This window comes from Myodes glareolus, chromosome 8 (genome assembly GCF_982192425.1).
Source record: "Myodes glareolus chromosome 8, mMyoGla1.1, whole genome shotgun sequence".
Taxonomy (NCBI): Eukaryota; Metazoa; Chordata; class Mammalia; order Rodentia; family Cricetidae; genus Myodes; species Myodes glareolus.
The window spans coordinates 34,996,683-35,011,972 of record NC_142033.1 but is presented as its reverse complement, the minus strand read 5'-3'; the positions used below and the strand labels follow the sequence as shown (position 1 = coordinate 35,011,972).

The 15,290-nt window shown below is 37.6% G+C and overlaps 1 protein-coding gene across 2 annotated transcripts in view; it reads right to left on the bottom strand.

Moving 5' to 3' along the window:
• Nfxl1 (nuclear transcription factor, X-box binding like 1) overlaps positions 1–15,290 on the bottom strand; it is a 41,283-nt gene that overhangs the window by 7,030 nt on the left and 18,963 nt on the right. For both annotated transcript variants that reach the window (XM_048414781.3, XM_048414783.3), the window contains exons 12-19: positions 14,454–14,544; positions 11,856–11,976; positions 11,490–11,649; positions 10,476–10,567; positions 6,903–6,924; positions 6,402–6,542; positions 4,418–4,584; positions 3,111–3,180 (exon numbers count right to left, since the gene is read on the bottom strand). In XM_048414781.3, coding sequence (XP_048270738.1) covers positions 3,111–3,180; positions 4,418–4,584; positions 6,402–6,542; positions 6,903–6,924; positions 10,476–10,567; positions 11,490–11,649; positions 11,856–11,976; positions 14,454–14,544 — 864 coding nt within the window. The remainder of the gene's footprint in view (positions 1–3,110; positions 3,181–4,417; positions 4,585–6,401; positions 6,543–6,902; positions 6,925–10,475; positions 10,568–11,489; positions 11,650–11,855; positions 11,977–14,453; positions 14,545–15,290) is intronic.

Below are 15,290 nucleotides of genomic sequence, written 5' to 3'. Positions count from 1 at the left end.
AAATAAATAAATAAAGGGATACAAAACCACTGAAGGAGCCATGACTCCAGTGAGGCCCTCACTCGTCACTGCTCTACTCCTCCAATGCACTGGAGGCTGATGAAAGGGTGGAAAGCTTTGGTGCTATGTCACGCCTTCCTGATACTAAAAGTCCTCACACTTTCCAGAACGCCACTGCTAGCATGCAGGCCTCTTTCTGGTCTTCTGAGCCCTAATTACACATGTCTTCCTCAAATCCATCATTTGACCTTGCCATCTCATCTAACAATCAGTCTTCGCTGCTCTTGCTCCCCCCCCCCCACAACCCGTAAGAACTGATAGAACTCATGAACTAGGGGCCTACCCAGTTTCCTATTTCTTTTACAACTGTTTAAATAAATTATCTTATTAGAAATTTTTAATATTCTTAATCTACACTTCAAGAGTTGGTATCATAGCCATGGCTACATATGCTATTCCAGCTTCCTGCCTTATGTCTGTAGATATAAGACAAGGTAAGTGTCTAGACCCAAGGTGAAGTAGTCAAGGAGACAAGGCAGGATTGATGTCTCTCTGTAGACACAGATCCTGACCAGCTGAATGCTTGGCTATAAGGCATTTCCTTCAGACTCTGTATGCCAACACCCAATGTCCTCCCTAAGATATGCCCCCAACTTCACTCTTTTTATAAGTTACTCAAAACTAGCTCTGTAGCTTGCAACTAGAAGTGAAACTTGTTCACTAGAACCAGCGGTGCTGGTATGTCCAAGCACCCAAAGGCAAAAAGGGATGCCACAATCCTGACGACATTCACGCGCTACTGATCAGGAGTAAAATTGTAAGATACACATAAAAAAACAATTTTTTAAAAAATTGGTAATGTAAGTATTAGCAAAAATGGGTAACAATAGAAACTTTCACAAAGTATGAAAATGTGATAATTTTCCATAATTGGAAAATTCATTGTCAATAAATTGGTACATAAAATCATTTTAGAAATCAATTCAATATGATTTATTAAGGTTGAAATTAAACAAATGTTCTCTGTGGGCAAGGAACTGTACCACTTCTATGTGCCTATAGGAACCTATGCATACACAAAGCAGCATGTGTCCATAGCAGTGTTGTCTTAGTTAGGGTTTCTATTGCTGCAACAAACGCAATGACCAAAAAGCAAGTTGGAGAGGAGAGGATTAATTTGGCGTACACTTACATACTGCTATTCATCACCCAAGGGAGTTAGGAAAAGAACTCAAAAAGTGCAGGAACCTGGAGGCACAAGCTGATGGAGAGGCCATGGAGGGGTGCTGCTTACTGACTTGCTTCTCCTGGCTTACTTGGCTTGCTTTCTTATAGAAGAACCCCAGGCCCACCAGCCCAGAGATGGTACAACGTATGATGGACAGGGCCTTTCCCCCATCAATCACTAATTAAGAAAATCCCCTACAGCTGGAACTCATGGAGGCATTTTCTCAAGTGAGGTTCCCTCCTTTCAGATAACTCAGCCTTGTGTGTCAAGTTCACGTAAGACTAGTCAGCACAAGTGTTTTTGGTAACAACCCAAGCTAGAAATAACCCAAATATTTATTCAAAAACTATAGAGCACACCTATGACAGAATAAAGGGACAAAATGTACAAACAAATCCCAAAAGCATACGCTTTTAAAATACTAAGTCGTGTTTCTGTAGCTGCACATACCTGCAGCAAGACCTATAAATAAAAGGCCAGTGAATGGCTCAGCGGATCAAACTGCTCAGACTTGCTGAGCAAGCCTGACAATGAGTTTGAAATCCCAGCCTACGTACAGGTGGAGGAGACCAACACCACAGAGCTGTCTCTGTCTTCCACACAAGCACCCCTGCCCAATAAAAAATTTACAGTAAGTGGTGGTAACATTTAGAATAGAAAAAAATGCCTAACAAACGCATTCAGGACAAGACATGGACAGACTTTGGAGATACCAACAATGCTTTCTTTTTGAGAGTGGAATTATAAAATATTGACTTCCTAGCTGTATTAAATATATATGCTATGTACACATATGTAACATTTCATTTTTAAAATGTTATTATATTTAAAACCTGTAAATAAAAAAAATCATACACCTAAATTAACCATACCCCAAGTCTATACAACTTAATGGACTTATAAACAAAATTAGCATTCGAAATGGAAGCTGTGAGACTTTACATTAAATTTTACACCTTCAGTGTTGAATATATTCTATGGGTTTATCCACTGCCAAAACAAAAATTTCAGGACAGGATTGGAACTAGAAAAACAATTAATTAGCTTCATATTCTCCTCACTCAGAACCCATGTTCATCACCTACATCACTCCTTCATGTCCCTTCAGTGTTTCTTGTTCCCTGTTTATATCCTACTGGACCACGTGATAGTTCCCTGTTTATATCCTACTGAACCTATATGATAGTTCCCTTTTTAAAATCAAATATATACGTGTACACATGCACCTTGTTTTTGTTTTTAATAATCTACTGTTTCTGGCTCACAGTTTTAATCTGTAGTCCTATTTTAGACAGTAAGCACTTAGTCAATACTTTCTACAGTAAAATGTATAAGCTGGCTTTAAAACTGTTCCCTAAAAACAAAAATAAGTCACTTCTTGTACTAGGCCCGTAAACCCCTTTGGTGGTTTAAAAGAAAATGGGCCCCAGAGGGAGTGACAGTACTGGGAGGTGTGGCCTTGCTGAAGGAAGTGTGTCACGGTGGGGGTGGGCTTTGAGGTCTCATATATGCTCAAGATACCACCCAGTGTCTCAGACTTCTCCCTGATGCCTGTGAGATAGAGGACTCTTGGCTATTTCTCCAGCACCATGTCTGCCTGCACACCGCATGTACACATGATGAACACAGACTGAACCTCTGAAGTATATAAGAGAGTCATCACAATTAAATGCTTTCCTGTATAGGAGTGATGGTAGTCACAGCAACAGAAACCCTAACTAAGACAGCCTAAGTCAACAGAGATGTGCATCCATCCTAACCGTTTTCATACAGCACATTTCTAGTGGGTCCAGCAGGAACTGAACTGAGGCAGTCAACAAGGAGAAAACCAGAGGGAGCAATGTCCAAGAACATTAAACTTAAAAAACCAACTACAACTTACCTCCTTGGGGCACTGGTTTTGGCAACAACTGAGGAGGTTCTTTTCATTTATATCAGCTGTGGTTATTTTTCTAAATATAGGAAAAATTTTTATGACATTTAAACCAAAGTCCATTTTTTGTACATTTTCTAAGCATTCATGATTTCAAGCATACCTATAAAAGCATCATAATTCATTTTCCCATAGAATATTTAAATTATGTCCATAACAATTATGCTAGGGTACCATGGGGGCTGAGGAGATGACTCAGCACATGTGGCAGAGGCATGTGCCACACAAGCCTGATGCTCTAGTTCAATCTGCAGATCCCTCTTAAAGGGAGAGGAGAGAAATGACTCCAGAGAGTTGTCTTCTGACCGCCACATGTGCCATGGCATGCAAAGGTGTGCACATGCAAAAGTGTGTGTGTGTGTGTGTGTGTGTGTGTGTGAGAGAGAGAGAGAGAGTGAGAGAGAGAGAGAGAGAGAGAGAGAGAGAGAGAGAGAGAGAGCACGCATACACACACAATAAAATTCTGAAAGAAAAACACTCAAGAAAATTAGATGGATTTCTAAAATTTATATGCAACTACTTTGAAAAACTATTACAAAAATAAACTTGAAAAACATATCCAGCAAGTGATTTCAAAGCAAGGTAAGAGTTCAAAATTAGCCATGAGCTGTCATTGTACCAAAAAGTTGGAAAATGCTGAAAAACAGATGGGAACATGTCTGTGAGAGTCGGAAGCTAGTTGGAAGGCACTCTCACAAGCCTGATTTTTCAGAAGTCTAAAGTAAAAGTGGCAACCACACATAGTAAATTATGTTAGATCTATCAAGATGACAATGGCAATTTTCCCCCCTCTACACAATGTACATAGTTTTAGGTAAGAAAAAAAGACAAAGCAAATACTACTATGATAAATGTTATAAGATTTTTTTTAATAATAAAGATCTACCTTTTAAAAATACAAATCAAAAAACATACCTAAGTAGCTATCAACAAGGCAAATTTCTATCCAAAACATTTCTAGGTTTACACCATCACTTATATGTTCTACCATAATCTAAACATGTGAAAGCAGTGATACAACTTTTTCCTAGCCAAATCTTCTACAAACCCCCAAACAGAATGAAGCAGAACTTGGCTGGTTGACATCAGAGCAAGGCACTGGAGGTGAGGCTGCAGCTTCTCCTTTCAGGTCCCCGCTGAAAGTTCAGTCACCAGACAGAGTCTCGGCCACACACAATGTTTTCTAAGTATTCTACAAGATTCTTCCGGAGACGTCAGTGATAATCTTTGCTAAACGGAGTATTCTGTCTACTTACCTACATTCCACATAGAGGCTTGTGATCTTGCAGTGACATTTTAATCTGAGCATCTGAACACAAGGAGGGCATTTTCCAGGGTGACAGGGCAAAACACACGGGTGAGGACAACCCAGAGGCCGTGGCTTAGAGCACCCTTCTTCACACTGAAGGCATTCTGGGCCAGCCTAAAAATTACAAAGAAATAAATCACCAAAATATCTATAACATTTCCATATTAAGGTTACAAATGGTAGATGACCCCACTAAAACAAAGTAGTTCAGCCTCAGATAATAGGGCTTGAGAGATTGCTCAGCAGGTACAGAGCTTGCTGAATAATCCCCAGCACTCATGTAAAAGTCAGGTATGGAGGTGTGTATCTCTATCAACCACACTGGGGAGGCAGGGACAGGAGCAGCCCTGGGCCCTGCTAATCAGTTGCTCTAGCCAACTGAAAAGTTCCAGGTTCAGTGAGATACCCTGTCTCAAAAGATTTGACCAGGCGGGGGTAGCGGCACAAGCTTTTAATTTCAGCACTTGGGAGGCAGAGGTAGGCAGATCTCTGTGAGTTCGAGGCCAGTCTGGTCTACAACAGCTAGGTCCAGGACAGGCACCAAAGCTACACAGAGAAACCTGTCTCAATAAAACCAGAACCAAAACCAATGTGAAGACTGACTGAAAAGGATGTCTGATGTTGACTCCTGGCTTCTGCAGATACATATGTACAAATAAATAGAATGTACAAGAAAAAAAAAGAGAAACTCTTTTAATTAATTAACTAATTAATTAAATGGTACCTGTTCTTAATCTTAAAAATCAACCAAGATAAAAATAACAAGATTGTCAATAGGACCAGTACCGTTCAGATTCTTATGCCTATGAACTTTATGTCAATCCACCTCACCTTTATAATTACTCTAACCACACAGAGTATCCCTACTAAAACTGTACATTACTTCCTAGAAATAACCATTAAAAGAAGAAACATCAAATAAAACATTATCAGTACATTCTAACCCAACAAACACAATTATCACTGAACTACAGAAATAATATATTGTTAACAACGTATAAAATTAAGTTATACTCAAAAGTGTACCTCAAGCTTAACAATGCACTTCCCTCTGCTATAATCAATTAGTTACATAACTAGGGCTAGAGTCTACCAAAGATTAAAGATTTTAACTGTAGTATATTATTTCAAACATTCTATATGAAATAATGTACAAAACAGCTACAGATATAGACACTAAGACTTAAAGGTTAAGAATTTTTAATGACATCCTAAATGAAGTCACAATTATAACAATTTATCAAGGATTTCTAAGTGGTCAGGGGCTAGAAAGGCAGCTCAGTCAGTACAAGCACTTCCTGCTCTTCCAGAGGACCAGTTCAGCTTCCAGCACCACATTAGGAAGCTCACAAGCATGTGTAATCCAAGATCCAGTGGATCCAACACTTTCGGATTTGGTGGGCATCTATACACTTATGCGCATTTCTACACACAGAAACATATACACATATGCATAACTAAAAAATAAATCCTTTTTCAAAAAAGTCTAAGCCATTTTGGTATTTAGAATTTTAAAACAACATATCAAATGATAAAAAAAATATTCTTTTACAAATAATGTTTCTTTTTGTTTGTTTTTAAGGTCTCACTATGTAGCTGTGGCTAGTCTAGAACTCACGATATAGACTGGGATTGCCTCGAGTTCAATCCCTAGAACCCACATAAAAAGCTGAGCACAGTAAACCATTTTTGGAATATCACCACTGGAAAAGCAGACACAGGCAGACCCCTGGGCATCCTCCAGGTGGCCAGTCTGGCCTATTTGTGAGTTCCAGTTCTAGGCCCATGAGAATGTTCTCTCCAAAGGGGGAAAAAAAGAAAGAAAGAAAGAGGGGGGAGGGGGGGAGGGAGGAAAGGAAAGGAAGGTAGATAACATATTTGGGGTATCAAGGATACAGTCATTATGCGTGCTTCCATCCTAAGAACGTTACCTTATTTTTGACAGTAGAGCCATCAACTTCAGTCACTTTGTGGCATTCTTTCATACATGTATGATTTTGACAGTGCAACATTCTTCCACAAAGTCTCTTGCAAGAATAGGGTCCTACAGCATGGCATGGTAGAGGACTCACCTTAAAAATAAATATAAGAAATAGCCAACTAGCACAACACACATGTCTACACAAAACTTTCTGGTCTTGTATTTCCAAAGTGACTGATCTGAGATCAATTTTCACAGTGGTCTAACATTTTTCCACTAATAATTATTTATATCAAAACTAAGCACATATCAAGACATTCCTCTAAGCATCTATTAATGAGAGGAAAGTTGAACACACAGAGGCTAATTCCCACATAAGGCAGAGTATACAGCTTAAATGACTAATCCTAGGCAGTCTGTATAAGCCCAAGACAGTAAATTATTTCTAACAACTCCAGGGCAAAGTGATAAAGACTACAAACTAAACTTAAAGATTACACCTATAACTCACCTCATGCTTCCCCAGACATTCCCTGTAAGAAAAAAATAAAATGAAAACATTTGAGATTCTTTTTTGCTTTTTGGTTTTTTTTTTTTATTTGTTTGTTTGTTTTTCAAGAAAGGTTTCTCTGTGAAACAGTCCTAGCTGTCCTGTAACCAGGTTGGCTTTGAACTCACTGAGCTCTGTCTACCTCTGCCTCCCAAGTGCTGATGAATTAACGCATGCACCACCACCAGGGTGTCTGAACAAATATGCTTACTACACTAGCTTTTATTAAGTTGTAAACAAACAAACAACTTGGAAATAAGCAATTACAGTAGCAGCAGAGTGTAAAGTTGATTTACGCAGGCTCATTCTTTGCAAAAGACTAGCAGTGAGCAACTGGGACATGACACTTATTTTTCACTGGCACAAACAAAAACAAAAAAAATATAACTATAGCTGAACAACACGGTTAAAAAAAAACACTACAAAATGCTGAGGAGAAAACAGTTTAAATTAGGATTCCATGCTTAAAAACAGGAAGGTAAATACTTCAATTTTAGGGTAAAATTTTTTCTCAACTTTATCTATATTCAACACAATTCCAAGACCTCACCCAAAGTCAATCGAGGTAGTATACCACTGTAACTCCAGTGTTCAGACTTAAAGAGTATGAGGAGTTTAAGGCCAGTACGAACTCTACAGTGACTTCCTACAAAGCAAGGTCAAGCCCAGCCTGTGTTGCATGGTAGTCTGGCTCAAAAATCAAAACAAAATAACAAAATCCTAATATCTAATCTTAAGTCCGCATGAAAAAAATCAGCAGACATGAAACAGTCAACACAAACTTGATGAAGAACAAAGCTAAAGAGTTAACATCCACTGACAGGTATGAGACTTACTACAAAGGTAGATTGTTCAGACTATGTGGTAGTGATGAAAAAAACAGAAAGACAAATTAGTGAACTAGAACAAAGAGTCCAAAATTAGGTCTATACAAATAAAATCAGTTGGTCTATGACAAAGAAAAGGCAAATTACAGGATGAATATTCCTTTCAACAAGTGGTAATGTTGAAACAAATTTATATCCACTTTAAAACAGAGACATTACACCTTTGACAACCAACTCAAAATGGATTGCAGACCTAAATACAAAACACAGGATAAGACCTAAATAATCTTGGGTTTCATAACTACTTTTTAGACATAATACCAAGAGCACAACCCATAAAAGGAAACAGGTGAGTTCTAATTTACTAAACTAAAAATGTCTGTAGCTAAGAACCCAACAGAAAGGAGACAGATGAGTAAACTCTATTTGGAAAACTTATCTGGTAAGCAATACAAAGAACTCTTGTGCTTAACAACAGACAGAAAGCAAAACCCAATCAGAAAATGGGCAAAAGACTTGAACAAAAATAAATCTTATCAAAATGACCGACAGATGCTGAACAGACATGTGAAAAGTTGCCTGGCATCAAGTCATTAGAAAGCTGTAAATTAACAGACAGTACTCCATGAATCTAAGAAAATGGCTAAAATACTGACAATGCCCTATGCTAATAGGATGCAGAGCAGGTAACGCTGCTGAGAACGCAAACTGGTATGCTACGTTGGTAGCTAATCTGAGAGCTTTTTAAATAGCTAAACATCAACTCACCATACTATCCAGCGGTTACACTCCTAAGTTTTTATTCAAATGAGTTAAAAGTTATGCATACACAGATATTTGCACATAAACATCTGTAGCAGTTTTATTTTTTATTAAAAACAACCAAAATGTTCACTATAGGTTAATGGGTGAGATCACCCATGTGTATGTGGCCAACATAAATTGGATCCAGTGAGTTAGTAAAGAAAATAAGACACACAAAGTTGAGAGTGGGTGGGAAGGTGGGGATGGATCTGGTGAGGGCTGGAGAAGGATAGGAGGAGAATATCATCAAACTACTGTGCATAAAATTCTCAAAGAATAAAATATTATATTATTTAATATTATATTAAATAAATATATTATATTATTAAATATTAAATAAATAATATATTATTTAATATCATATTAAATAAAATATTATATTAAAAAAGACTATAGGATGTCCAGGAAGTACAATAATGTTGTTATTCAGTGATAAAAAGAAGTGAGGTATCAAAGTATTAAAGAAATAAAGTGTAACCTAAATGTATAAGTTAAGCAAAATAAAAGGCCAGTATGAAACGGCTTCTGACTCCCAACTACTGTGTATGAAGCTCTGGAACAGACAAAAACAAGCACAGAAAAGCCCAGGATGAGAAGCTTCAGTTCTAACCAACATTTGAAGAATTCACACTAATCTTTAAAGAGACGTATTTCCCAACTTTTTCAGAGAATCTAGTACTTCTACAATTATAAAACCAGGAAGAAAAAAAAAGACACCATAAGAATACAAGCTAATATTCAATACTAATACTGCAAAATTAATGGAGATTTTTGACTTTTTTTTCTTTTTAAAAAAATATATAAGACTTCACTTTGTCAACCTCTCACGAGAACTCAATTCACTAGATAGCCCAGGATGGCCTTAAACTTATAATAATCTTCCTGCCTTAGACTCTTGAATGCTCAGATTACAGGCATATTTACCACACTTGGAGTTTTAAAAGTCTTTACTTTAAAAAAATATTTATTCAATTATTATGTGTGTGGCTATTTTGCACAGATATCCATGTGTACCATGTGTGTCCCTGGTGTCCAGAGAGACCAGAAGACATTAGATTCCTTAAAAGTAAAGTTAGAGACAGTTATTGTTGTAAGCAGCTACGTGGGTCCTGGGAACCAAGTCTGGTTCCTCTTAAAGAGCAGAACTGCTCTTAATCACTGAACTATCTCTCCAACCAGTTCAAAAACTTAACATACGACTAAACTGAATCCAGCACCATGTAAAAGGGATTAAGTACCATGAATAGCAGAAAAGAAGTTGCAGAAGAAAAATGAGACTTCTAGAAAGGGCAAAAACCAGAATTCTATCTTTGAAAATCCATACCAATTGCTGGTCTGGAACCTTAAGTTGCTGTTAACAGTCCCCTCTCTAATACCTGTTACGCCTCAGAACTGTTTCCTTTTCTTCTCTAAACCACAGCCTCTGCTGAAAGTATGACACATTAGAGGACTCTCCATTCTACCAGGTTCAGCTCCTTAAAACTCAATCTCTACCATTCCCTGATCCACCCAGGAAACTTTGCTTGGATTCCCAATGCTTCCTTCGCACACTCGCCTTCAAGTTTAACATCTAAACCTAGCTGTTTTCAGAAACATTGCATTTTAGCATGAGAATCACCAGGAAAAGTAACAAATAATGAGCCTCCTGGAAATATTTTCAGAACTGTCGGTACCTGTTGCTGCAATGGAAACTAAGGATCGTGCACTCAAGCGCAAGGAAAACAGAGAGACATGCATAGGAAGCTTAGCGTCATAGCAACCAAAAACAAGAAAGAATGAACTAGAACAAAGAGACTATAGTATGCAGATCAGACCTGAAATATAAAACTTAAAAAGTGAAGAAGGTGAAGTTCATACTATGTCAGAAACATTTTTTTTTAAAGCTTAAAATTCGGGTTCTTACACAGGAACAGGAACTTGACACGGAGGACAGGGCAATGCAGTCTGAATAAATGCTGGCTCGGCTGGCTGCTCCCAGGGGCCTATAGGCTGATGCTAGGAGTAAAATGCGATACACTGTAAAGTCAGAAGGGCGATCCCATGCAGCCTTCCTATCAAACTAAGGAAATAGTTCTTGTGGATCTTTTGCTCCCACAGGCAACTAGATCCAACTACTCAACAAAACATGCTTGTTGAAAACATTCTATTCCATCTGCATTGTGAAGATTATTCCTCTCCACATACACTCAATATTAAAAATTAAGGCAGATTATCAGTTTAGAAGCTAAAACAGAGGCAGCATAGTCTCCTTAACCTCTTGGAAACCAAAAGCAAAATGAGCACATTTAAACTCCAGTATCCACCAACTAGATGTGATAATCTCCTATGTTCCTCATCACCTAGAACTCTACATATAACCGGGGTTCAATAAATACTGAATAAATAAAAGTAAATTAATAAATATCTATATTAGGGCTGGAGAGATGGTTCAGAGGTTAAGAGCATTGATTGCTATCCTGAGTTCATTTCCCAGCAACCTCATGGTGGCTCACAACCATTTATGAGATCCGATGCCCTCTTCTAACATTGCATACATAATAAATAAATATATCTTTAAAAATAAACAAACAAATAAACATATCCCTAGCCATATTTGAAGGGAAAGTGGTTAATTAATCTAAATATCATAATTATCATACTATATTTACAAATATTTATTAGTCACGCCCTCCCATCTTCCTCCTAGTACTAGAGAATGAACCCAGGACCTTGGAGATACTGGGGAGGTCTCCACCATTGAACAATACACCAGCCTTTTCAAGTTTCTTAAGACAAAAGACCAAGTCTTGTCTTCTTCACCCCCAGATCCGAGTAGAATGCTTAATGCTCATAAGACACCCTTCTGGTTACTTGTTAAATAATCAGTGAAGAAAACACAACCCACAGCCAAGCAGAAACTCCTCACCACTGTTCTTACCTTGCCAGTCTGCCTCACTAATGCTTGATCATGACATGAAGCAGGACACAAGTGCCCACATTTCTCTAACACTTTTTGGCAAGGTTGATGACATGGTGGACATGAGCCAAAGTGACAGCGATGTTTTTCTTGACTTGTATGATGACATGTTGGTGGTCGACTAAATCAGAAAATTTTTAAGTTATTTTTGACAACAATACATCTGAAGTGCAATTATTTATGTACTTTCAAAAATCATAGAAAAAGTCTATGCTATGAATATTGCTTGAAAACACTAACACAAAATAAAATTAGAATACTACCTAAAGTCAGTAAGAATTTAAAGGTGAAGGCATCAGATGTTGGGGTGTGGAGAGTTTCACCAACCTGCACAGTTCTTTGCACTTGGGTGGCCTCGTGGTTCGCTCTCGGCCACAGGGCACTGTCACCTTGGCCTTACCACAGCTGCACCTCACTTCTACAGTTTCTGGGCATGGATAGCAACTGCCTGAGGGAAACATCCAATACTTTAGAAGACACTGACAGGCTTACCAAGATGCACATCAACAGTTAATCGATAAACTTAATGCATTTGTACAATGCACAATGCAATACCCTGCCATTAGAAAGCAGCAGTTCGGCCAGGCAGTGGTGGCACACAACTTTAATCCCAGCATTAGGGAGGCAGAGGCAGGTGAATCTCTGAGTTTGAGGCCAGCCTGGTCTATAAGAGCTAATTCCAGGACAGGTTCCAAAGCTACAAAAAAACAAAACAAAAAAAAAAAAAACCTGTCTTGAGAAAAATAAAAAAGAAAAGCAGTAATATGAACTATTTTTAGCACATCAAACAAAATAAGCTATATGCAAAGGCTGTGTGCTTCAGTGCTTGATTCCGCACATACAAAGGAAATAGAAAAAACTGACAGCCAGTTCAAAAGCAGGAGAGTAGTTCAGGATACAAGCTTTGAGAAATACTGGTCGAGCTCTGTTTAATGGTCTGGATCCAGTACATGATCACATTCACAAGCTTCACAACACCACACACTTATGATTTTATATCTTTCATTACATATATCAGTACCTCAGTAACCTTTAGAAACATCCTTGCTTCTGAAAGTTCTGTTCTAAGTAACAAATTTAACATGCTACTTATTCAAAACCATAACAAGCAAACAAAGTCTTCGCAGAATCTAACACTAACAATAATCTTTTGGCTTATTTTCATTACATCTATTCAAAGGATAAATTCCCTCAAGAAGGGCAACTTTTCTCTTATGACCAGTGGTTGGCTATTAATGAGTGAGTGCTGGGAGGCCCTGCTGGTCAGAGGCTGCAGTCTATCACAGCCTAGCAGCTCTCTCTCTCTGAAGAAAACAGTATGAAATAATGATTCTACGTATCAAACTGAGTTAAACCGATGTTCAGAGTGATACGACCATCTTCTAAATAATCATTTTAAGCACCTGGAAGATTCTTTGGGAGCTAATAAGCATTGTCACAACAACAAATGTCATAAATCTAGCCCAAACATTTTATAGGAAATTGCAGAGGATAAAGAAATATTTTAAAATATACTAGAGAGGCAATCTACAAAATCCAGACTGGGAAACCAATGAGCTACCTAATTTCTTCAAATAAATCATAAGCCATTTAAAAAAAATAATAAGGGAAATGACACATTTAAAGCTCATCATTCGATGGCCAAAAGACATTCTGACTTGGTGTGAGTCACAAATCAAAAACTATTAAAAGGAAGAATTTCAAAATCAAATATGTCTGTCAGTGATAAAAAAAATTTATATTTAGGTTAAGATTTCATTTCTCATCTGAGGGTCCACAGATGTGGGCCTATTCTGTCTTGACTACATGTCAGAGAGTTTGTGCCTACTCTTGCCCTTTCAAAGTTACTGACAACAGGTCTAACTTAAGGTGTGGCTACAAACAAGATATCCTGACCTAGGGTGTGGTTACTTGGTGTTTTGGATATTAAGATGACTCATAGATATGGGTCTGCTCTACCTTGACCAAAAGTCAGAGAATTCAAGCCTATTCCTGCTCCTTCATTTTAAGACAGGAGGTTTGAACCAGGGAGAGGCTGCCAACAGGATACTGGTCTATGGTATATTTGCTGCATTATCTTGCCCTAAACATCAAAATGCTTAACTCAGGAAATAGTGGCTTGATGTCTCAAGTATTGAAACACATAACTGTCTGGTTGTCCTTTGTGTCATGTTATAGCAGTATTTTGCTTTCTTCCCCCCTTTTTGGATTGGGGTATATAAGCATATAAAATAAATGTGGACATGTGTATTCAGTATTCAGTATACACTGGAAAACCCTTCCAGTTGTAACCTATGTCTGTGTATTTCTTTCATATATATTTCTTTCATATCTCTATTCCTCCCAATTTTTCTAATCTTTACCAAAAATTAAAAGCCATGCTATTTGTATCAAAATATAAAGGGTGTATTTTACAAAAAAAATAATTTTAAATAAACCACTTACAGTGGTTATATTTTATTTTAATGTCAAATACAACAAATATAAATGGATAAAACTCACACATTAACAAAAACTTTCAGGGTTTCAAAAAGTATAAGGGATCCTGAGACTAAAATCTCCACTAGCATAGATAGGATAACCCTTTTACATCTAAAATCCATAAAAGTATATAAAATTCAGAGTACAACCAAATCAATGAATACCTTTAAAAAAAAAAAACGAGATTAAGAAAAGCCACTGTAGTGTCACAAAGAGGATACAACTTACCACCAAACTTGAGTTTGGATTTTGCCACACCTCTCCCTAGGCATTTTCCTAAGGGACTTAATTTTAACTACCTTGTTCAAAACTAGTAGTCTAGTGACTATATTACCTTCTCCTGAGTGTTAGGAGGCCCAAACAAGGAAGTGAACTGGAAGTTCTCTACTAACTCTAAAGAACTAAGAAAACAAACAGAAAATAACATCTACTGTGCTATTTTACCTCTGTGGCAGACAGACGGACACTTGTGGTTTCTACATCCTAACATCCGTCCACAATTTTGATCACAAGGTAGACAGTTTCCAGGGCAACACTAGAGAGAAAACAATATACAAAGAGCTTTTGAAACCCCACACATTGTACATTAGTCCTAGTCATTTGCAGAATCTTTAGAAAGCAAAGTTTCTTTTCACTCTAAGGATAAAATTATTCAAGAGTATCAACATTATTCTAGTAAATAATAATACAATATATTAAGAATTTAACACCAAGCTAAACTTCCTTTTCTCTTAGTTATTTTATGACATATTTCCATTGCAAAAATTCACTTACTTTTCTATTCAGAAAATTACATTAACCTAAGAATTTGATCAAATCCAGTCCAATTTTCAAACCATGAGTCTGGCTAATTTATATTAAAATAAAATTGGCTGAATATGTAGGCCGTCGGTTATTTTCAAAACACAGGATGAGAAAGCAACTAAGAAAGAAACAAAGGTGATGCAGGTGGCCCTGTCAGAGGAGAGGCAGGCGGCAGTTGACTTCAGGGTGTCAGTTCACCAAGAGCCAAATTCCCGCCGAGCGAATCTTGGATAGGCAAGGCCCACGACCATAGACCCCAAAGTGTATTTGCTTCTGCTGTGCCTTTTATTTGTTGCTGTCATCTTTCTCTGGTGAATCTGACATAATATGAATGGGTGTGGGGAGATTCCACTGCCTGTAATGTAGTTTGTTTATCTCACAGAGACATCCCATTCTACTGGGCATTTTTACCTGTGGATTATTATAAAGATGACTGCAACCTAAGATATAGTTCTGATGACAAAAAATAAAACAAGG